General features: G+C 44.6%; 1 protein-coding gene across 1 annotated transcript in view; it reads right to left on the bottom strand.

Annotated features, from left to right (window-relative positions):
• The window catches only part of VMP1 (vacuole membrane protein 1), a 178,446-nt gene that overhangs the window by 144,394 nt on the left and 10,093 nt on the right, over positions 1–23,959 (bottom strand). Inside the window, 3 exon segments of the mRNA XM_040424665.1 lie at positions 7,632–7,767; positions 15,088–15,189; positions 16,386–16,500. Coding sequence (XP_040280599.1) covers positions 7,632–7,767; positions 15,088–15,163 — 212 coding nt within the window. The 5' untranslated portion in view covers positions 15,164–15,189; positions 16,386–16,500.

Genomic DNA, 23,959 nt, shown 5'->3' with positions numbered 1-23,959 from the left:
AGTTTTTGAATACCTTAAAGGGGTGTAGTTTATAGAATGGGGGTCATTTTTGGGCGGTTTCTATTATGTAAGTCTCGCAAAGTGACTTCAGACCTGTAGTGGTCCCTAAAAATTTGGTTTTTTGTAAATTTCTGAAAAATTTCAAGATTTGCTTCTAAACTTCTAAGCCTTATAACATCCCCAAAAAATAAAATATCAATCCCAAAATGCTACAAACATGAAGTAGACATATGGGGAATGTAAAGTCATCAAAATTTTTGGGGGTATTACTATGTATTACAGAAGTAGAGAAACTGAAACTTTGAAATTTGCAAATTTTTCAAAATTTTTGGTAAATATGGTATTTTTTTATGCAAAAAAATTAACTTTTTTGACCCAATTTTAGCAGTGTCATGAAGTACAATATGTGACGAAAAAACAATCTCAGAACGGCCTGGATAAGTCAAAGCGTTTTAAAGTTATCAGCACTTAAAGTGACACTGGTCAGATTTGCAAAAAATGGCCAAGTCCTTAAGGTGAAATAGGGCTGAGTCCTTAAGGGGTTAAAGGATAACTGTCATATTTTTTTTTTTTTTTTTTGCTAAAGTGTAGGGCAAGTGATCAGTAACAATTTTGCAATAGACTTTATTTAGCCAAAACGTTTATTTTTGGTAGAAAACTGGGGCTGAAATGGCCCTTAGCAGCACTCTTCAAAAGAGCGTTGCTAAGGGCCATCCGTCTCCGATTAAAAAAGACGCTATGCTTCTGCCTCCCGTGCTTCCCTGGGAGACAGAAGGCTGGGCACAGGAATCTTAGGAGTTAAAATTACATTTATATTCCCCCTTTCTATGCAATCTAATGCTCCATTACATTCACTGACCTGCGATCCCTGTGATAATAATTCATATATCAGCCGCCGGAAGTAGAAGCACTGTGCGCAGTGAGCCGGCGGCTGATTCATGAATTATTATCACAGGGATCGCAGGTCAGTGAATGTAACGGAGCATTAGATTGCATAGAAAGGGGGAATATAAATGTAATTTTAACTTCTAAGACTCCTGTGCCCAGCCTTCTGTCTCCCAGGGAAGCACGAGGCAGAAGCCATAGTTTTCTACCAAAAATAAACGTTTTAGCTAAATAAAGTCTATTGCAAAATTGTTACCTATCACTTGCCCTACACTTTAGCAAAAAATAAATAATAATATGACAGTTATCCTTTAACAGTTGATGTGTTCCAGAAAAAAATTATTAAAATGGAAAATCTGAAATTTCACCTCTATTTTGCTTTCATTCCTGTGGAATACCTAAATAGTTTACAACATTTCTAAAACCGGTTTTGAGTAGCTTGAGGGGTGTAGTTTCTAAAATGGGGTCATTTATGGGTTGGTTCTATTATGTAAGCCCCACAAAGTGACATCAGAACTCAACTGGTCCTTAAAAAAGTTGACTGGAAATTTTCTTAAAAATTTCAAAAATCACTTCTAAAATTCTAAACCTTCTAACGTCCTCAAACAATAAACTTACATTACTAAAATGATGCCAACATAAAGTATACATATGGGGAATGTTAATTAATATTTTATGAGGCATCACTATCTGTCTTAAAAGCAGAGAGATTCAAATTTAGAAAACAGTGAATTTTTTCTAATTTCTGTTAACTTTTTGATTTTTTTTAATAAATAAAAAGGTAAAACATATTGACTCAAATTTACCATTAACATAAAGTATAATGTGTCATGAGAAAACATTCTCAGAATGGCTTGGATAACTAAAAGCGTTCCAAAGTTATTACCACTTAGGCCTCTTTCAGACGGGTGTTGCGGGAACACGCGCGAGTGCAAAACATTGTAATGCGTTTTGCACTCGCGTGAGAAAAATTGCGCATGTTTGGTACCCAAACGCTTGGGATCGGGGTTGTGTAGATTGCATTCTGTATTCAGAATGCATACTAAAATAGCGCTGGAGGGGTTAGAAAAAAATAAAAAATAATTAAACTCACCTTAGTCCACTTGATCGCGCAGCCCGGCATCTCCTTCTGTCTCCTTTGCTGAACAGGACCTGTGGTGACGTCACTCCGGTCATCACATGATCTATCACCATGGTAAAAGATCATGTGATGACCGGAGTGACGTCACCACAGGTCCTGTTCAGCAAAGCAGACAGAAGGAGATGCCGGCAGCGCAAGCAAGTGGATTAAGGCGAGTTCAATTATTTTTTTATTTTTTAACCCCTCCAGCCCTATTTTACTTTACATTCTGTATTCAGAATGCTATTATTTTCCCTTATAACCATGTTATAAGGGAAAATAATAATGATCGGGTCTCCATCCCGATCGTCTCCTAGCAACCGTGCGTGAAAATCGCACCGCATCCGCACTTGCTTGCGGATGCTTGCGATTTTCACGCAACCCCATTCATTTCTATGGGGCCTGCGTTGCGTGAAAAACACACAATATAGAGCATGCTGCGATTTTCACGCAACGCACAAGTGATGCGTGAAAATCACTGCTCATGTGAACAGCCCTATAGAAATGAATGGGTCGGTATTAAGTGCGGGTGCAATGCGTTCAACTCACGCATCGCATCCGCGCGGAATACTCGCCCATGTGAAACGGGCCATAAAGTGATTTGCAATATTAGGCCTGGTCAGGAAGGGGGTAAATGGCCCGGCCTGGAAGTGGTTAAGAAAGTAAAAGGGAGGTTTTGGCTTTCTTGGGGGAATATCTATCTGTGCCTAATTATTGGGCAACTATTAGCGTGCATAGTGGGATATTTTCCCATCTCACTTGATTATTACCATCTGTTAAAGTGAGAATAACAAACCAAAAAAAAAAAATTTACAAAATAAACATTTGACATTTCCAAAAAAAGAGAAAAAAATTAAAATCTGTGACCAATATAGCCCTCCTTCTTTTCAACATAAGCCTTCCATCTTCAACACGAAAAGGTCCAACTAGTTCAGCTTTAATAATAACAGCACATGGCAGTACCCTAACTCGAAGCAGAGCTCTGTGCCAGTTACTGATCCAGCCAAGAGTCCATCCATCTGGTCTATCAAGAGTCCCTCTCATCTATCCATATGGCCCCTTTCACACGGGCGAGTATTCCGCGCGGATGCGATGCGTGAGTTGAACGCATTGCACCCGCACTGAATCCCGACTCATTCATTTCTATGGGGCTGTTCACATGAGCGGTGATTTTCACGCATCACTTGTGCGTTGCGTGAAAATCGCAGCATGCTCTATTTTGTGCGTTTTTCACGTAAACGCAGGCCCCATAGAAATGAATGGGGTTGCGTGAAAATCGCAAGCACCCGCAAGCAAGTGCGGATGCGGTGCGATTTTCACGCACGGTTGCTAGGAGACGATCGGGATGGAGACCCGATCATTATTATTTTCCCTTATAACATGGTTATAAAGGGAAAATAATAGCATTCTGAATACAGATTGCTAAGTAAAATAGCGCTGGAGGGGTTAAAAAAAAAAAAAGAAAAATAATTTAACTCACCTTAATCCACTTGATCGCACAGCCGGCATCTCTTCTGACTTCTTTCTTTGCTCTGTGCAGGAACAGGACCTGTGGTGACGTCACCTCCGGTCATTACATGATCCATCACATGATCTTTTACCATGGTGATGGATCATGCGATGACCGGAGTGACGTCACCACAGGTCCTGTTCCTGCACAGAGCAAAGAAAGAAGTCAGAAGCAGATGCCGGCTGTGCGATCAAGTGGATTAAGGTGAGTTAAATTATTTTTCTTTTCTTTTTTTAACCCCTCCAGCGCTATTTTACTTAGCATTCTGTATTCAGAATGCTATTATTTTCCCTTATAACCATGTTATAAGGGAAAATAATACAATCTACAGAACACCGATCCCAAGCACGAACTTCTGTGAAGAAGTTCGGGTACCAAACATGGCTATTTTTCTCACGCGCGTGCAAAACGCATTACAATGTTTTGCACTAGCGCGGAAAAATCGCGCATGTTCCCGCAACACCCCCGCACATTTTCCCGCAACGCCCGTCTGAAAGAGGCCTAAAACCTTTGAAAAATCTGTATCAGATATTTCTAGGCCCAGTCTTGCCTGTTCAACTTAAGTGTCTTGTTCAGTGGTGGTTGGGTTTCAGGCTTCCTCAACTTAGACATGTCTCTGAGCACTGAACACCTTGTACTTCTGGGAACGCCAGGGAGGTGACAGTTCTGGAATATGACAGCACTGGAGGATAATGGGTTCATGGTCAACTCATGTTTGATTATTCTCAAATTTTTGGCAGTTAATTTGAGTCTATTTTTTTCTCAGCACATTTCTTGTGACCCTCAAAATGTTTGATGGTTCTGTGATCACACTCCAATATCTTAGAGTACTTTCACACTAGCGGCAGGACGGATCTGACAGGCTGTTCACCCTGTCGGATCTGTCCTGCCGCTATTTCGCCGTGCCACTAAATTCAAGGCTTGATAGGAACTTTGCTATGACAGGCCTTGAAGCCATCAGGACCCCCAAGGCTGCCACAGCAACCGAACAGCTCCTGTGATCTTGGCAAGGGGAAATTGTTCGGTCCCCCGGGAGCATGCGCTCCCTGTAAAAGACCACTTATATGTCATAGTCACAACCGATCACAGCATCACAGACTCTGCCACTGGGTGTCTGCTGTGTAGTGAGCAATAACAATGTTTAAAAACTCCCAGATCAGATTGGTGGAAGTCCGACACATCCCCCCATCCCCGATTAGCTGTTCCCTGCAGCCTCCAATGCTGGAACTTGCACTTTGAACGGAGTCAGAAAGGCAGGTCGGTTCAAGGTCTAGTGGTCATACCAGGTTCCTGCAGTTCAGACACTATTCAAGTGAATGCAGTAACCCGGTACAGCCGCTGCACTTCTGACTCTGTTCTGTGCTAGTTCTGATGCTGGAAGCTGGTCGGTAGGGGTGCCAGGTGCTGTCCTGAGGATAGGTCATCAATATACAGAAAATCCCTTTAATTCTTCTAATCTTTCCTCATAACCAAGATCCTCTATGTCTTTTATCAGTTTAACTGCTCTTCTTTGTGCCTTTTCTAGCTACCTTTAATATGAACTGGTGCTCTGAACTACATATTCCAGATGAGACCTCACTTATACTTTGTTAAGAGGTAATATTAGATTTCTGTTAGTCCATGCCTCTTTTCATTCACAACAGTATTCTACTGGCCTTAGAAGCAGCTAATTGGCATCACATGCTGTTAGTCTATAATCTACAAGTACACCCAAATCCTTCTCTACTAGTGACTCTCCCATCTACGTTACAGGTATTCTCACAAAAGGAAGACTATCTAGTATTGAGTAATACTCCATCTCAGGTTACAAGTCATTACAGGAAATCACTAGAAAATTTCACACTAAGTGACCTTTAAAAATCAAACAACCCTGAAACAGTGAGGCTTATTTTTTTAAGTGTTCCTGTCACTTAATATGTAATAAGGTATTAAAATTACAAAGCACCAATGCCAAGCCTATTTATTGCACCTATCACTCAACATAAACCAGTTATAATCCCTGAACACCTCAATCGCTGCTTAAGAACTGCACTAAAATGCTGTATCTACAAAGTCAATGCCAAACAAATACATTTGTATAAGTCTTATATTACCACGATCAAGTACTAAAAGGTAAAAAGACATATAAATCTATTTTTTAAGCAGCAAGCATGAAACTTTAACTTGATAAAGGTGCCAAGTTACAATTTGTTAGACTTTCGTGCTGTTTTCTCACTTATCATATGTCTAACAATATGAAACCTATATTAAATGTATCTCCTGTGATAAAGTGCACGGTAGAGGTATGGTGTGGGGGGGGGGGGTTTCAGTTTAGGCTACTTTCACACTCGCGTTTTGGCTTTCCGTTTGTGACATCCGTCATGGGCTCACACAAGAGGTCCAAAACGGATCAGTTTTGCCTTAATGCATTCTGAGTGGAAAAGGATCCGCTCAGAATACATCAGTTTGCCTCTGTTCAGTCTCCATTCCCCTCTGGAGGCGGACACCATAACGTTGCCTGCAGCGTTTTGCTGTCCGCTTGACGAAACTGAGCCAAACGGATCCGTCCTGGCACACAATGTAAGTCAATGGAGTTCTTGACGGTTTGTTTAAAGGTGTATGGGCTGGATTTCTTTGAACTGGGAGACAGGTTGGTAGTGGGAGTCTCTCAGTCCACAGTCCTAGTCCACTACAGGTATTACCTTTAGCTGAGGAGATCACAGGTGAGGTCAGGTGGGCTATAATCAAGGAGGGATAAGACAACCTCTGTGTATGACTGGGGAGAGAAAGTGACCCTACAGAAAGGCTTGGAGCCTGAGATGCTGTGTGTAAACCTGTGCGTAGAGGTGAGTCAGGGCATACTATTGTGTATTAGTTAGAGCCCAGAAGGGCAGGTGTTTATTTTGCTGTTATGTTTGTGCTGAAGTGCCAAAATAAATTATTATTTGGACTTCAAATCCGCTGTCTGCTAAGAAGTCTGTGACTGCCAAGCCCTGAGAGCGAGCAATCCCTTACACTCCCCATCATATTAGTCCCATCAGCACTCCTTACACAGCAGATCTCTGTTCTAGCTCATAGAGAAGGGTCTGGTCTTAAAGGGGTTATCCAGGAATTTATATTGATAGGTTATCAATATCAGATCAGTGGAGGTCCAACACCCGGGATGTGAGGGCTGTGGCCTCTTCTTTGGCCATGTCATGTCACCGTATCTCGGTCACATGGCCTAGTTGTAGCTCAACCATATTCAAGACAATTGGGCTGAGCTGCAATTCCAAGCGCAGACACCGCCGATTTCCTTGCTCTCCTTTGCCTTGCACTGCATAGTGCAGGGCAAGGTCTGTTTGTTTACTGGCAGTGACGTACCGGGCTTCTCCTCACTATGCTGGGTGTAGACATTCGTCCGATGATGTCACCGGCACAAATAGGTGGTCTGCAGAGCTGCCCTAGGCAGTTTTTGAAGCAGGTTCCACTAGTAGTACATTACACTAATGCAATAGAGAATATTTATCACATACCAGCATTTTAAGGTAGTCTACGATCTCCCCTGCACTGCCGGTAGGTGCACCTAATTTATGACGAGGAGCCTCATCATAAATTAGGCACATCTGCAGCAGTCTGTGTGCCTAAACAGAAATCTACGGCAGCTTGGAGGTACAAAAAACAAAACGTGTTAGGCAGGTGCTGGTTCTGCTATTCTCGTATATTTAAAAGGGTTTTAATATAGATGACCTATCCTCAGGGTCCGAAACTCTGCACCCCCACCGATCAGCTGTATGAGGAGATGGAGCGCGCAGTGTGCATGTGCCGTCTCCCTTCTCTCTTCCTGCTGCCTTGCCACAGACATAGCAGTAGCAGGAATAGAGACGGGAGACGGCACATGCACACAGCATGCGCCTTCCATTCATACAGACAACTGGCGGGGGTGCCAGGTGTTGGACCCCCACCAATCTGATATTGATTACCTATCCTGAGGATAGGTGATCAATATTAAAAGCCAGGAGAACCCCTTTAAAGAAACTACATCAAAAGAGATCCACTATATCACAACTATTAAAATATGCAATAAAAGGCCTATTGTCATAGTATACGTTACTGAATCACATGCAAATTAATATTAGTAATGTGGTGAACTCTTACTTTAAGCTCCACTCCTTCAAGTTTATCAAGGTTTCAAGGAAAAAATACTGCAAGGTAATGAATGGCTTCCTCCAGAGAACAATACTCTGTCGCTCTTCGCGGTCTCTCCTTTTCTTCTCGTTCAGGAAACTGGAATCTGTAACATAATGTCAGAAAGAATGCTTCACTTGAGCAAAAATAGGTTCCACAATTTCTTTTGTGCCTCAATGTGCAATTTGTACACAGTTTATGATTCAGAGGGCCCTACAGCTTCACGGATTCATCAATGGAGTACCACAGAGGAAATAAATGATGTACAAGTGCAGTGATACAGAAGGGGCCATTAGTCATCAGCAGTAGAGCACACTGCAGCTTCTCTAACCCAGGTCCTTGGATGAACGAGAAAGTTCTAAATCTTAGGAACCGGTTAGTGTGCACGTTACGGTACTTATCTAGGACATTATATAGACCTAGTGTCAGACGTGGCATTGGAAAATAATATAGCGTCAAGCAGTGGCTGATTAGGTGATGACAGGACCCTGACCTACAGCTTTCAGAAAAGTTCACAGACGGAATGGAAAAGCCAGAGGCGACTGCCCAGCTGATCACTGATGAAATACCGAAAAGTGCTCTGCAGTAGTTCCAAGAACCAAGGTCAATAAGTCAGTATTTTATATTCTTCCTCTTTCATCTCACAGATTCAAAACCATGAATACAAGCGAGCACAAATCCCTGGTACCATGAGCAGTAGTTGGCTACCCAAAAACAAACCGGAAACTGACACTGTTAGACCTTTAGGTTGCATTCACACAACCGTATCTGTTTTTGCGGACCGCAAATTGCGGATCCAGAAAAAACAGATACCGGCCGTGTTCGTTCCACATTTTGCAGATCGGAACGTCCTGCCCTATGATTAAAATGCCTATTATTGTGTGCAAAACGGACAAGAATAGGAATATGTTCGATCTCTTTTGCAGAGTTGCAGAACTGTAATAAATGCCATTTGCTGAAGTGACAAAACCCCTTTAATGATAAGCTTGCTAAGGCTACTTTCACACTAGCGTGAATATTTTCTGGTATTGAGATCCGTCATAGGGTCTCAATACCGAAAAAAAAAAACGCTTCAGTTTTGCCCCCATTCATTGCTAAAGGGGACAAAACGTAACTGAACAGAACGGAATACTCCAAAATGCATTTCATTCCGTTCTTATACCGGAAAGCAAAAAACCGCAGCATGCCGCGGTTTGCTTTCCGTCCTGGGATGCTGAGCAAGACGGAATAAGGAAGGATCAGTTTTCGTTGACAATAGAAAACGGATCCGTCCCCCACTGACTTTCAATGGAGTTCATGACGGATCCGTCTTGGCTATGTTAAATATAATACAATTAGATCCGTTCATAACAGATGCAGATGGTTGTATTATCAGTAACGGAAGCGTTTTTGCTAAATCCTGCCAGATCCAGTAAAAACGCCAGTGTGAAAGTCGCCTACTGTCAGTTTAGCTGGTCTACTGTAATACAATCATCACTACTGCATTTATTACACATGCAAGTTGATATCACAATAAGAATTATCCATAACCATGAAACAAATGTAAACAGAGCCTAAGAATTAGGCTCAGTTCAGACCTGAGCGTTTTACAGCGCGTTCCTACGCGCTGTAAAACGCTCAACAAGGAGAAACCAATGCTTCCCTATGGGAATGGTTCTCACCTGGGCGTTTTACAGCGCGTACGATCGCGCTGTAAAACGCCCGACGCTCAAACAAGTACAGAAGCGTTTTTTTGGGCGCTTGTCGCGCGTTCCCGTACATAGACAAGACGTGTACGCTTGTCTCTGTATGCGCGATTGTAAACGCCCGTACAATCGCGCATACAGAGCGCTCCTTTCAGAACGCTCAGGTCTGAACTGAGCCTTATTCCTGTGCAATGACATTACCGCTTGCGTTTTCATGGAAGTACACTGGTTGCAGATGTAAAAGGGATCCCTTCAGGTCTCAAACTCTTCCTTATTAGGCCTCATGGACACAACCTTTTTAGTTTTGGTTTAAAACAAATCACGCATCTGCAAAACACTGTTACCGGCCGTTTCCATCCCACATTTTTCCCTTCCGCACTTAACGGATGGGCAATGTAGTTGCTAGTTAGGGGCCGCACAGAATGGTATCGCGGGCCCCAAGCGGCCCCCGGACGCAGGTTGCGCACCCTTGATCTACAGGATTAGTAACTAAGTCTCAGTATATTTTACCACAATAGCACCATTTCTATTTTTGCAGATGACACTTAGGCTATTTAACACTCGCGTTTGGTGCGGATCCGTCATGGAGGACGGATGCGTTTTCTATTGTGCCAGATTGTGTCATAGAAACAGTCCTATTGACTTACATTGTGTGTCAGAACGGGTCAGTTTGGCTCAGTTTCGTAGGACGGACACAAAAACGCTGCAAGCAGCATTTTGGTGTCCGTCTCCAAAGTGGAATGGTGACTGATCGGAGGCAAACTGATACATTCTCAGCGGATCCTTTTCCATTCAGAATGCATTAGGGCAAAACTGATCTGTTTTGGACCGCTTGTGAGAGCCCTGAATGGATCTCACAAACGGAAAGCCAAAACGCCAGTGTGAAAGTAGCCTAAGCTGTGAAGTACTGTACAGTTTATGGAAGATGTCCATAAACTACAAGCTGATTTGAACACTGAGTGATTGGGCATCAACTTGGCAAATGAGGTTCAATGTGGACAAATGTAAAGTTATGCATCTTGGTAGTAATAATCTCTGTGCTATATATGTCCTAGGTGATGTAACACTGGGAGAGTCACTTATAGAGAAGGATCTGGGTGTCCTTGTAGATGGTACCGTATATACTCGAGTATAAGACGAGTTTTTTGGCACATATTTTTGTGCTCAAAAAGCCCCCTCGTCTTATACTCGAGTCTAGGTCTGTCTTAGCTCCGGTAATAGCAGGCAGTGCGGGGGGCGGCGCTCACTCACTGACGTCACGCGCCTGCGCCGCCTAGTGGGAGCAGGCGCGTGACGTCAGTGAGTGAGCGCCGCCCGTCCGCACTGCCTGCTATTACCGGAGCTAAGACAAAGTGAGATATCCAAATAATCTGAGTAAAGAGCTCAGCAATGAGCAATGATTAAAGTTAAAGTACCGTAGTTACTGATTCGTTTATAAATATACTGCTGTGAGCGTCGGGGAGGGGGATCTGTGGATGGCACTGTAGGGGGATCTGTGGATGGCAGTGCCATCCACAGATCCCCCTACAGTGCCATCCACAGATCCCCCCTCCCCTAAACAGTGCCATCATGGCACTGTTTAGGGGAGGGGAGATCTGTGGATGGCACTGTTTAGGGGAGGGGAGATCTGTGGATGGCACTGTTTAGGGGAGGGGAGATCTGTGGATGGCACTGTTTAGGGGAGGGGAGATCTGTGGATGGCACTGTTTAGGGGAGGGGAGATCTGTGGATGGCACTGTTTAGGGGAGGGGAGATCTGTGGGTGGCACTGTTTAGGGGAGGGGAGATCTGTGGATGGCACTGTTTAGGGGAGGGGAGATCTGTGGATGGCACTATTTAGGGGGGAGATCTGTGGATGGCACCATTTAGGGGGGGATCTGTGGATGGCACTGTTTAGGGGGGAGATCTGTGGATGGCACTATTTAGGGGGGGATCTGTGGATGGCACTGTTTAGGGGGGGATCTGTGGATGGCTCCCTGTATTTAATGCAGAGTGTGTGTGTGTATATAATGCACACACTCTGCATTAAATACAGGGAGTCAGAGTCAGACTCCCATCAATCTGAGTCACCCTCTTGCAGATGTGTGTATATAATGTAGAGTGTGTGCATTATATACACATACACTCTGCATTATAGCTGCATTTCCCACCCTAGTCTTATACTCGAGTCAATAATTTTTCCCATTTTTTGGGGGTAAAATTAGGGGCCTCGGCTTATATTCGGGTCGGCTTATACTCGAGTATATACGGTAGATTAAATTTCTAAGGCCACCAGGATACTGTCATGCATTAAACGAGGCATGGACTCGCGGGGCAGGGATGTAATATTACCACTTTACACAGCGTTGGTGCGGCCTCATCTGGAATATGCAGTTCAGTTCTGGGCACCAGTCCATAGAAAGGACACACTACAGCTGGAAAAAGTACAGAGGAGAGCGACTAAACTGATAAGGGGCATGGAGGGTATTAGTTATGAAAGAGTAAAATAATTAAATGTATTTAGTCTTGAGAAGAGACGTCTAAGGGGGGACATGGTTAACCTATACAAATATATAAATGGGCCATACAAAAAAAAAAAAATACGGTGAAAAGCTGTTCCATGCACTCAAAAGACAAGGGGGCACTGCCTCCGACTGGAGAGGAAAAAGTTCAGTCTCCGGAAGCGTCAAAGCTTCTTTACTGTAAGAACGGTGAAGCTGTGGAATAGACTTCCTCAGGACGTGGTCACAGCAGAAACAGTGGACAGTTTCAAAAAGGGTTTCGATTTTTTCTTAAAAGTAAACAACATTAATGCTTATGAAAACGTGTCGAAATCTGAGTCTCCCTTCTGAGATTCGCGTCCCCACCCATCCCTTGGTTGAAATTGATGGACTTGTGTCTTTTTTCAACTGTATTAACTACGTAAGAACAAGCTTTCCGTATGTAAACTCAACCCGGATCTACTCACAAAAACGTGAGCAGAAAATAATTAAAATTTGTCATCTACAGCCAGATTACACAAAGAGAGCAAGGCACACATTACAAAAACCGTGGAACCAGAGTCAGATTATCAAACAATATCATGAGCAAAAATTCATAAAACATTTACAGAAGATCATGTTACATGTAGATTATAATACTAAGTACTATCGCAATTTAAACTTAATAAATAGGCAAGCAAAATGTAAGGTATATGACATTATGGTCTGATACTCAGTAGCAAGCTGTGATGCCTAAAAAACACTGAAGCCACAGGCCCAAGTCCAACCAGTACAACATCAGCAAAAAATGTGTTTTTTACGCCCCTGGTTGGGTGGAGTACATTCATCAACCGGCTTACTGAGATTAACTCCACTGGGAGCATTGACTGATTTGAGTAAATACATGTAATGTACAAAAATGTGGCAGAAAATGTCTAAATAATTGCTTCCATTCAGTGTCCCGCTCTACAGACTTAAATAGGGATGCTGATTTCCAACCTGACCTCAACAGCATATGATCCTTCTGCTCTCCAGCCAAGAAGTGGCACTAAAGGCAGGATTACAAGGGCTGAGGAGCAGCCAATTGTCGGGAAGGAAAGGTTCCTTCCTGACAGTCGGCTGCTCGCTCAGAGTAGGAGATCGCGCATTTACATGCAATGATCTCCTTCACAGTAGGATGGCTGTTGCGATCACTCATCGTCACACAGCTGCATTGTTTCTGGGAAGCAGATCACTGTTTAGACCGCACAATCTGCTGCCCAGAAACAATAATTTAATTGCCTGCACGAAAGACAGGATCACCCGATGAACCTGATGTTTTTATTAAAAGTTTTTTAATTTCCTACTAAGAATTAGGTGAACGGCCATTTCAAAAGATACAGTCAAAAACATTTTATGATGGTTGTACAAAATAGCCCTATGTGTTATGGACCAAAGATCTTTCTAGGAACGTTCTTTCAAACAAAGATCGTACACAAATGATCTTTTATTTCACTATTGGATGAAAACATCAAACGTGGCCAAATTCTTTTCAGATGATAATGGTCTATCATTGGCTGGCTTAAACGATCGTTGTTAAATTTCACCCGACAAACAATCATTTTGGTTAAAACTATCCTTTTTGATCATCTTTAGACTAATGCGTATCGTCACTTAAAAAAAAAAAGTTCATCAGTCCTGAAAAGTCCAATACGTCCATGAGTTTTTGGAGTCCATGTCCACCCCCCTCTAGACTCCTCATGCCAAACCACATCAGCATTTCAATCACATAAAAATAATACCCGAGTTAGACTAGTTTCACCCTAGCGCTAGAGATCTAGCAGGCTTATAGCTAACGGGGCCGGGCCGGGACTTTCAAGCTTCTGGCAATGCTGGACTGCAGAGAGATCTGGCAGGCCATTCCCTGCCCGATCTTTAGCACTAGAGTGAAACTTGTCTTAGAACATACTGTGTAGTCATTAAAGAGAAAATGCTGTTCTCAACTGATATATACTGTACTATGGCACATTCTAAAAAAAGATACACCCTCTGACCACTTAGCCTACAACAGCATACCCAACTGGAGTTGTGTGTGTAATAATAAACCTAAACAATATCTCATCAGCTCTCCTGATGCTAAACCAGAAGTAACCATCCAAAATGGCCACAATGTTTTCAAATATAGCCATGTTCCAAATTCAACGACCTGTATATTTTGGCAACGTATTCCCTCCTAGAAGGGTTGCTCTCATCCAGCCAAAGCTATGCTATTTATTTCCGGGCCATGTAGCGCATCTGAGTTACCACTACCTTGTCCGGTTCGGTGACGGTTCTTACTTTTAAAGCCTCAACAAATCCCAAATAAAGTATAATAAGTTCCCTTTATCTGATGGATGTATGATAGGTCTCGTTTCACTTGATTGTGGACTATAATTACGGTCTGGGTTAGCGGTGGTGGTTTAATTTTTTTATTTTACGTCTTTTACGACTATATACAGATTTATCACACTCTTACACAATGTATGCCCGAATAGGTCACAAGAAACCTTTGAGGTTGTCCAGGACATTTTTTTTTCTTTCAATCTACCCCACCAGACCTGTGAAGAGAAGCATACTTACATGCTCCCCACATCTTGAGCTGTCTTTATTGCACTTCGGGTCTCCGCATGTAAACTTACAGCATGGTTAGCGCCCCCACTGATAAGCTATTTGAAGAGACCACCAGTCCAGTGACATCACAGTACATCAGTCATATGGGCTAGGAGCAGCTCAGTCCTATTCAAGTGAATAGGCATGAGCTGCCATACCAAGCACAGCCGCTATACAAAGTAAGGCACTGTGCTTGGTAAGCTCTAAGGAGGCTGAAGAGCTCATTGGAGCACCAATGTATCTTCAAACGGCTGATCAGCAGGGATGCTGGGAGTTGTATGGTCATCAGATACCAATGACTTACCCTGATGTTAGGACATTGGTATAAACATTTTGGACAACCACTTGTGTTGGGGACACACTCTCTATACTGTGCAATGTCTTGTAAACTACAGACAGTGGAAGAGGGGAATGTATGGACCTGTGCACAGCTTCACTGAATGCTAAAGTTGAATGCAAAAAGCTGTACATTTGATAAAATCCACTAAATTCAACCGCATGCTTCAGATGAGCCCACAGGGTGATCTATGAAAGCTACTGCAGAAACAAATTTGGAGGTAGTAAAGCCCAGTCAAGCACAATAGGATTTCTTTCTTTCTTCGCTCCTGTTTTCATACGCGTCAAATCAAATTATTTTACTACAAAAGTAGCATACCTGTGAAGCTCCCGTTGTGTTGCTCTTTAGCCAGTCCAACACGCCTCTGTTCACAATCAGTGCCATTCTCTGCCATTTCATAGGTCAGCTGAACGTGAGAAGCTATGAAGAAAACATACAAAAACATGGATATGGTAAATCCAGCACAGGCACACGCAATACTTATCCATATTTAGTAAATGAAGAGTGGGAACCATTTTGCAAGATTAGTTACAAGCAACGTGTAAGAGAAATACATTGATCTGAAAACACGAAGCCCTACCCTAAACAGAAGCGTTATCTATATGGGCTCACTACAGTCAACCACCAGGGGGAACAGAGACAAACCTCTTCTCGGCCATTCCTCAGTCGGCTAGCTGATTCTAAAGGTCCATCTCTCCACAATCCTGTCTACCTGACTGAGCACATAGTTCATGTCCAGGGAGCATGACCATGAATGATATATTACAGCTTACAACAGAACAGTCCTCATTCCAATACACACAAGTCTCCAGCTCCATCTTAGTTACATTTAGGCTCCATTCACACGTCCGTGGTGTGTTGCGGACCCGCAAATTGCCCCTATAGAAATGCCTATTCTTGTCTGCAAGCTGCGGACAAGAATAGGACATGTTCTATCTTTTGCGGAGCTGCGGACCTGTAGATAGGGGCACCGCTCCGCAATTGCGGCTGCAGACAGCACACTGTGTGCTGTCCGCATCCATTCCGTCCCCATAGAATATGAATGGGTCCGCACACGTTCCGCAAAATTGCGGAACGGATGGGGACCCATTTGCGGACGTGTGAATGGAGCCTTAAAGGACAGGTTTCTTTCTGTTTAACTGGACGGTGGCCATTTTCATTTACTAAACGGATTACTCCCTAGATAAAGCAAGCATGTTCTATTAATTAATGTTGTTTATAAATCGGATTAGAATAACTTTTTATTATTTTTTATTCCCACCCTCCAAGGAACGTTTTTAAGTATTCATGAGTTATCCTCAGTATAGGTCGACTCCTGGCATCCCCGCGAACAGTTATTTGAAGGGGGCAAGCAGGCACTGAGGCCTCTTCTTCGGCCTGTCACATCAGATCCAGTTATCACATGGCCTTTCAGAAGCTCAGTCCCATATAAGTGAATTGGACTGAGCTGTAACTGCCACTAAACGATGTATTGGCTGTGCTTGGTATAGTTTCAGGAGGCCACAGTGCTCATCCCATGTGGGCGCAGGGAGTCTGACTGCCTGCTGATATTGTTCATCTGTCCTGAAGATGTCACCAATATTTAACGCCCAGAAAAACCACTGTACAGAATTTACCTCACAAACTCCAACCAGCTTCTTCAAAGATGCCTTCCAGTTGGACACAGTTATAATCTGCCCTTCACTTCTGAGACATTAAATGAAACACCGTAAGGACAGGTCCTCTTCAGTCCTTTATTGAGGGGGAAAAAGTAGAATAGTAAAGCCAGATAAGCATTATGTATTTTAGGGAACACATGACATTACATTTACACAGCTAAACGTAGGTCAGATACTGAACATGCTGCAGTATAACGGTCGAAGAAAAAAGGCTGTGTTAGGCTACATTCACACGAACGGTTAAATACAGCAGAACGGCCTGTTTTTAAGGGCTTATGCACACAACCGTATATATTTTTAGCGGTCTGCAAAAAAATACAGATGACGTCTGTGTGCATTCCGTATTTTGCGGAACGGAACGGCTGGCCCCTAAAAGAACAGTACTATCCTTGTCCGTAATGCGGACAATAATAGGACATGTTCTATTTCTTTGGGGAACGGAAATACGAACATACAGTAACGAAATGCACACAGAGTAACTTCTGTTTTTTTGCAGACCCGTTGAAACTGAATGGTCCCGCATACGGTCCGCAAAAAAAACAAAAAACGGAACTGACACGGAAAGAAAATACGTTTGTGTGCATGAGCCCTAACTGATGGTTTTTTTCCACCTATGCCTTGTTGTGAATGTAACCTTAGTCTATGAGCCCATCTTCAGTTATCCGCCCCCCTCTTCGAGAACAGCAAGTTACAGATGAAGAGGCAAAGTGCTCTGTCCCTTTGTTTCAGCACCCAGACCCTCATTAATCAAAATTTCTGACATTATGAAAGTACTAAACCATTCCACAGTACAACCAGTGGAAAGCAGATTATGAAAATAAGTGGCCAGCCCTGGTGCAAACATCTACAGTAGATAAACGCTTCTCAGTAGGGTTCGCCAACCACTGATCAGTGGTTCCTCAGACCACAAAAAGACTTGCTACATTTACGATAGGGAAAGTAAACAGATTTCTACCTGCTAGAAAGAAAGGGAGCAAATGAGCTCTTAGTAAACCTCTAATGCCACCAGATGGAAGGCAGCTATCCTGTAAGTCAATGTTCAACCCTTTATAATAGGCCTTGAGACATGACTTGGACAATAAACAAGCCAGCACCTCCTCATGCCGATTAAGGCTACTTTCACACTCTCGTTTTGTGCGGATCCGTTCAGATAATACAACCGTCTGCATCCGTTCAGAACGGATCCGTTTGTATTATCTTTAACATAGCCAAGACGGATCCGACTTGAACACCATTAAAAGTAAATGGGGGACGGATCCGTTTTCTATTGTGCCAGATTGTGTCAGTGAAAACTGATCCGTCCCCATTGACTTACAAGGACGCATCCGTTTGGCTCAGTTTCATCAGACGGACACCAAAACGCTGCAAGCAGAGGCAAACTGATGCATTCTGAGCGGATCCTGCATTAGGGCAAAACTAAAGTACGAAAGTAGCCTAAGACGCTCTCTCCCCAAGGTGACATAGTACCCCCCAATACCTGCTAGAAGACGCTAAAACGTAACTAAACCAAATCATAGCACTAGACAAGAATGATATAAAGCCCCTACACCAAGCTCCTCTGAGGCAGGAATGGCATTATGCGTACCATAGGAGCTGAGATATTTCATGCATGTTGAGAATCACTAATCTAGATTGTAATAATGGTCTAAACGGCAACCAATAAAGTGTATGCATTAGGGCTGGAAAGATTCATCAATGTAATCGAGGTAAAAAAATCCTCCATGCAATTTCCCTGCATCGAGGATTCGTTTAAATCATATGACCACGGAGAGTGAGTGAAGTGAAGCCTCTCACTCACCGCTCCATGGCCTCCCGACTCGGCACCGCGCTGCACTGGCCAGGGCCCTACGTGCACACATCGTGAGCGCGCTGGCTGACACTGTGTGTGACGTCAGGTCCCTCCCAGTGCATGCTGGGAAGAAGATGCGGTCCGTCTCCTGCGGACTACATGTCAGCGCACTGCCAGTGCCACGAAAGGTAAGTATAAAGTTAGCGAGGGATTTGAAGAGGGCACCTGTGATTTGAACTGGGCTGATGGCGCTGGAGGAGTGGGGGACTGGACATGGATGGCATAGAAGGGCTGATGACGCTGGGTGGGGGACATGGCATGGAGGGGCTGATCTAATGGCAATGGGGGACATGGTGGATGGCATGGAGGCACTGGGGGAGGAGTACATGGCAATGGATGGCATGGAGGGGCAGATGGCACTGGGGGAGTGGGCGACATGGCATGGAGGTAGGGGCTGATCTAATGGCACTGGGAGAGTGGGAGACATGGCAACTGGGGTGGCAATGGATGGCATGATGGCACTGGGGGAGTGGGGGGAAATGGTGGATGGCATGGAGGCACTGAGGAAGGGGGACATGGCAATGGAGGGGCTGAAGGCACTGGGGCAGTGGGACATATGGCATGGAGGGGCTGATCTGATGGTACTGGGGGTGGGGAACATGGTGGATGGCATAGAGGCACTGGGGGAGTGGGGGACATGGAATGGAGGGCATACCTTAGATACACATTCTGGCAGAAGAACAGCCTGCTTGAGTATACGGTATTGGGTATAAGCCGGATACAGCCAGGCAGCTATATGCTCTCATTGACTATAATGTGGTCCAAGGTAGGGATCGACCGATTATCGGTTTTACCGATATTATCGGCCGATATTCAGGATTTTGGAAGTTATCGGTATCGGCATCTATTTTGCCGATATACCGATAACGTATGGGGAACACAGATCGCGCTGCTCTCAGCGCTCTCCGTGTTCCCTCAGCAGCACAGGGGAGAAGGAAGCAGTGTCTCCTCCCCCTGTGATGCTGCCGCTGCAGCCAGTGAGAGGAAGGGGGACAAAAGAAGGGGCGGGGCTATGGCCGCTGCGCCACCAATGAAGAGAAATCTCTCATTAATTCATATACAGGAGGCGGGAGCTGGCTGTAGAATCACATAGCTGGCTCCCGACCTCTATGAGCGGTAGCTGCGATCCGCTGTAGTTAACCCTTCAGGTGCCGCGGATCGCAGCTACCGCTCATAGAGGTCGGGAGCCGGCTATATGATTCTGCAGCCAGCTCCCGCCTCCTGTATATGAATTAATGAGAGATTTATGTTCATTAGTGGCGCAGTGTGCCCCCCAAGCCCCCCAGTATTAATCATTGGTGGCGCAGTGCGCCCCCCCCCCCCCAAGCCCCCCAGTATTAATCATTGGTGGCGCAGTGCGCCCTCCCCCCCCCCCAAGCCCCCCAGTATTAATCATTGGTGGCGCAGTGCGCCCTCCCCCCCAAGCCCCCCAGTATTAATCATTGGTGGCGCAGTGCGCCCTCCCCCCCAAGCCCCCCAGTATTAATCATTGGTGGCGCAGTGCGCCCTCCCCCCCCAAGCCCCCCAGTATTAATCATTGGTGGCGCAGTGCGCCCTCCCCCCCCCCAGTATTAATCATTGGTGGCGCAGTGCGCCCTCCCCCCCGAGCCCCCCAGTATTAATCATTGGTGGCGCAGTGCCCCCAAGCCCCCCAGTATTAATCATTGGTGGCGCAGTGCGCCCCCCCCCCCCCAATATTAATCATTGGTGGCGCAGTGCGCCCCCCCCCCCCAATATTAATCATTGGTGGCGCAGTGCGCCCTCCCCCCCCCAAGCCCCCCAGTATTAATCATTGGTGGCGCAGTGCGCCCCCCCCCCCCCAAGCCCCCCAGTATTAATCATTGGTGGCACAGTGCGCCCCCCCACCAGTATTAATCATTGGTGGCAGTGGCCACAGGATCCCCTCTCCCCTGCTCCTCCGATCGGAGCCCCAGGATTACACAGCTGGGGCTCCGATCGGCAGCCAGGACACTATTGAAGCCCTGGCTGCCATGTTCAGCTCCATGCTGCTGTGTGCACAAAGCCCAGAGCAGCAGGGACAGTGTGAGATCCTATTCACCCTGATAGAGATCTATCAGGGTGAATAGGGCAAGGGTTCTAGTCCCTAAGGGGGCTAAAAGTTAGTAAAAAAAAAAAAAAAATATTAAGTATAAATGAAAAAGAAAGATTTAAAAAAATAAATAAATAAATACACGTTAAAGGGTTTCTATCACTTCGTATGACATAATTAGCTGTCAGACACTAGCGATCTGCTAGTGTCTGCTCTGGCCAACCATCCTACTATAATCACTTGTGGGGCAGCGGTTTTGCTAAAAAACTAACTTTTATAAATATGCTAATGAGCCTCTAGGTGCTATGTGGGCGTCATTAGCACCTAGAGGCTCCGTCTACCTTCATACACAGCCGCCGCCCAGCGCGTCCCTCCAGCCCGCCCATGTCCTCCTCCGTGTGACGCTGCGGACGAGTTCTCGCGCATGCGCCGTGCGCGGCTGTATTCGGCGCATTTGAGATCTCAGCTCGGAGCGGTCAGACATTCAATGCGCATGCGCGGCTGTATTTTTATTTTTTTTCAAAAATGAAAATTCCCAGAATATCGGTATAAATTATCGGCTATCGGCCTGAAAGTTCACAAATTATCGGTATCGGCCCTAAAAAATCAATAATCGGTCGATCCCTAGTCCAAGGCCATCTGGCCATGTTCCGGCATACATGCTGTGTATCGTCCAAAGCGTTTTTTTTTTGTCCTGCCAAAACCCAGCTTGTATGCTGTAACAAGGTCGGACCCCATTACAGTCAATAGCTGCAGCAGCCGGCAGTATCCAGCTATAACCCGATATGGTACATTCTGGCTGCTCTTCTGACAGAATGTATATTGCAGCTGTGAAAGAAGCCTTATGTGTGTGCAATTATTTGCTATACCACTGTCAGAAAATAATATTCTTTTTATAAAGCAATACGTTATTTTAAGAAGGTTTTTCTTATAAGAGTACTCAATTGATCATAAAAATAATCGGTAGAATACTCGATTACTAAAATAATCATTTGCTGCAGCCTTAGTATGCATTTTTAAAGTAGCCTCTACATCTGAAACTGAATAAAATATTACCAATAAATTATATATTCTAGGTGACATGACCCTTTGTCATTCAGTCCTTTCTTAAAATTGATCCCTCTTGTATCATCAGCAGGATTTACACTTCTAGGTCAAATACTCACTCAAGTCATAAACTCATTATAATAAGGGTACTTTCACACTAGCGTTATTCTTTTTCGGAATTGAGTTCCATCTTAGGGGATCTATACCAGAACAGAACTGATCAGTTTTATCCCCATGCATTCTGAATGGAGAACATTCCGTTCAGGATGTCTTCAGTTTAGTCTTTGACTGTTCAGGACGGAGATAATACCTCAGCATGCTACGGTTTTATCTCTGGCCAATGTACACTTGCCTGAATGCCGGATCCGGCAATTTTTTTCCATAAGAATGTATTAGTGCCGGATCCGGCATTCAAATTGCCGCATTGACGGATCCGGTATTCCGGTCTGAGCATGCGCAGACCTTTAAACATGTGGAAAAAATATATATACCGGATCCGTTTTGCCGGATGAGGGTACTTTCACACTAGCGGCAGGACGGATCAGAGCAAGTGTTCAGTTTTTTGGGCCGGAGATAGAACAGTAGCATGCTGCGGTATTATCTCCGTCCTGAACAGTCAAAAAGACTGAACTGAAGACATCCTGATGCATCCTGAACAAATTGCTCTCCATTCAGAATGCATGGGGATAAAACTGATCAGTTATTTTCCGGTATTGAGCCCCTAGGACGAAACTCAGTACCGGAAAAGAATAACGCTAGTGTGAAAGCACCTTAGCTGTACATATATACAATACAACTAGAGTGCTGGCTGCAGGCACATGACAGTGTTCCTATGTCTATGCACATGCCCAAATTGTGGTGGCTACATAGTGGATTCAGCGTATCATATGGCAGGGATTAGTATTTAGTAAAAGTGGTCCATTGAAGGACAACCAGTGAAATGGTAACAAGGTCATCAATATCAAAAGTTCAGTGATGCCAGTCTGGTCAAATCCCACCAAAGAGCTACTGTAACCCAAATATCTGAAAAGACAATGCTGGCTATGAAAGACGTGTGAGAACACAAAGTGCATCATAGGGCCGTACATCTGCTAACTGGTCAGAGCGCCCATGGTTTGCCATGAGCAAGTTACCAGAATAATGTGCCCGGTCACACTGTGTTCAGTGTAAAAAAAAAAAAAAAAAAAAAAAAAAAAAAAAAGCACCTACAAATGCTCATTCTCAATAACTGCTCCACGTAAATGTGCAGCTGATCACTCAAACAAGAAAAAGCCCATTTGTTGGGTGACCCAATCATTTAATGGGTGCCTAAAATCATCGTTTGTTGGCAGCGCATTGCCCCATATAATCAGAGATGTGCTGCTGATAAACAATGAATCTCTGCGGGGATGAACAATCACAGTAGCGCTTGTTCATCCCTATACAGAGGGAATGATTGCTGCATGGAAATGTAGTTAGGCGAATGGGCAATGAGTGGGAACAAACGGTTAATTCCTGATCATTGCCCTTTGCATTGGCCCATATAAATGGGCCCTTAGCGGGCAAGGCTAGAGCTCATAAGTGGAGAAAGGGACATTTTTCTCAGATAAGATATATCGCAAGCTGTTATTTTCACTTGATTTTGTTAAGTCTGCTGAAAGGTTAGAGACAAAGGGGCACGCACATTTATTAAGACTGACACTCTTAATAAAGCCCTAAGCTGGTGGATCATCCACTGAAGTTAAGAGGCGCCGGCCTCTCCATAACTTCAGTGCATCCAGTGCCAGTTCTAAATGTAAGCCAGCTTCCGAGCGGTCTTACATTGCGTAAAACAGGCATAGAAAATGGTAAAGGAGATGGGCCCGTCACCTTCCACAATTTTGAAACCTGGCATGAGCGGGGCGAAGTCGCAGATAGCGGCGCAACTAACCATTGCGCCACCATCTGCGCCTGAAATATTTCAGATTAGTAAATTCCCCCCAAAGTACCGTATTTTTCGTTTTATAAGAAGCACTTTTTTTCCCTCCAAAGTGGAGGGGAAAAGTCACTGCGTCTTATAAAACGAATAGAACTAAAATTAGGAGGCTCAGGAGCTCTCACTAACAACTCCTGAGCCTGCCATTAAACTGTTGGGCGGGCTGGCGGCCCCACTAAAGGCTTCTGCCGCTAGCCCGCGCTTCCTTAACAAGACTGCACCAGGGATGGTCGGGCTGGCGGCTTCACTTATTGTGCTCCGCTGCTGCAAGCCTGCCCGCTATTATAGTAAACTGAACAGAATTTTCTCCTGGTACGGAGATTTCAGAGACTTCCACTTCTGTTTTACCTCTTGAATCAGTAACTCTGGGCTTGTCTCCTCCCTTTTGCCAATGTCCGCTTCTTGTATGAATTCAGGAAGGAAGCTCAGGACTTGGAATCATCCACCAGGACTGGCTGGGATCTCGCCATCACCTTCTTCTTTACACCGCACTTCCAGACAAGGGCGGTTAGAGAGGGAATCCAAAAGCCCTCCGTCATCCTGTCACTGCTTCCTGCTCCCGAACTACTTGTCTGGACGTGCGGTGTAAAGAAGAAGGTGATGGCGAGATCTCAGCCAAAGTCCTGGATTAT

The sequence above is a fragment of the Bufo bufo genome, chromosome 3 (assembly GCF_905171765.1).
Source record: "Bufo bufo chromosome 3, aBufBuf1.1, whole genome shotgun sequence".
Classification (NCBI taxonomy): domain Eukaryota; kingdom Metazoa; phylum Chordata; class Amphibia; order Anura; family Bufonidae; genus Bufo; species Bufo bufo.
This window is presented reverse-complemented; position numbering and strand designations above follow the sequence as displayed.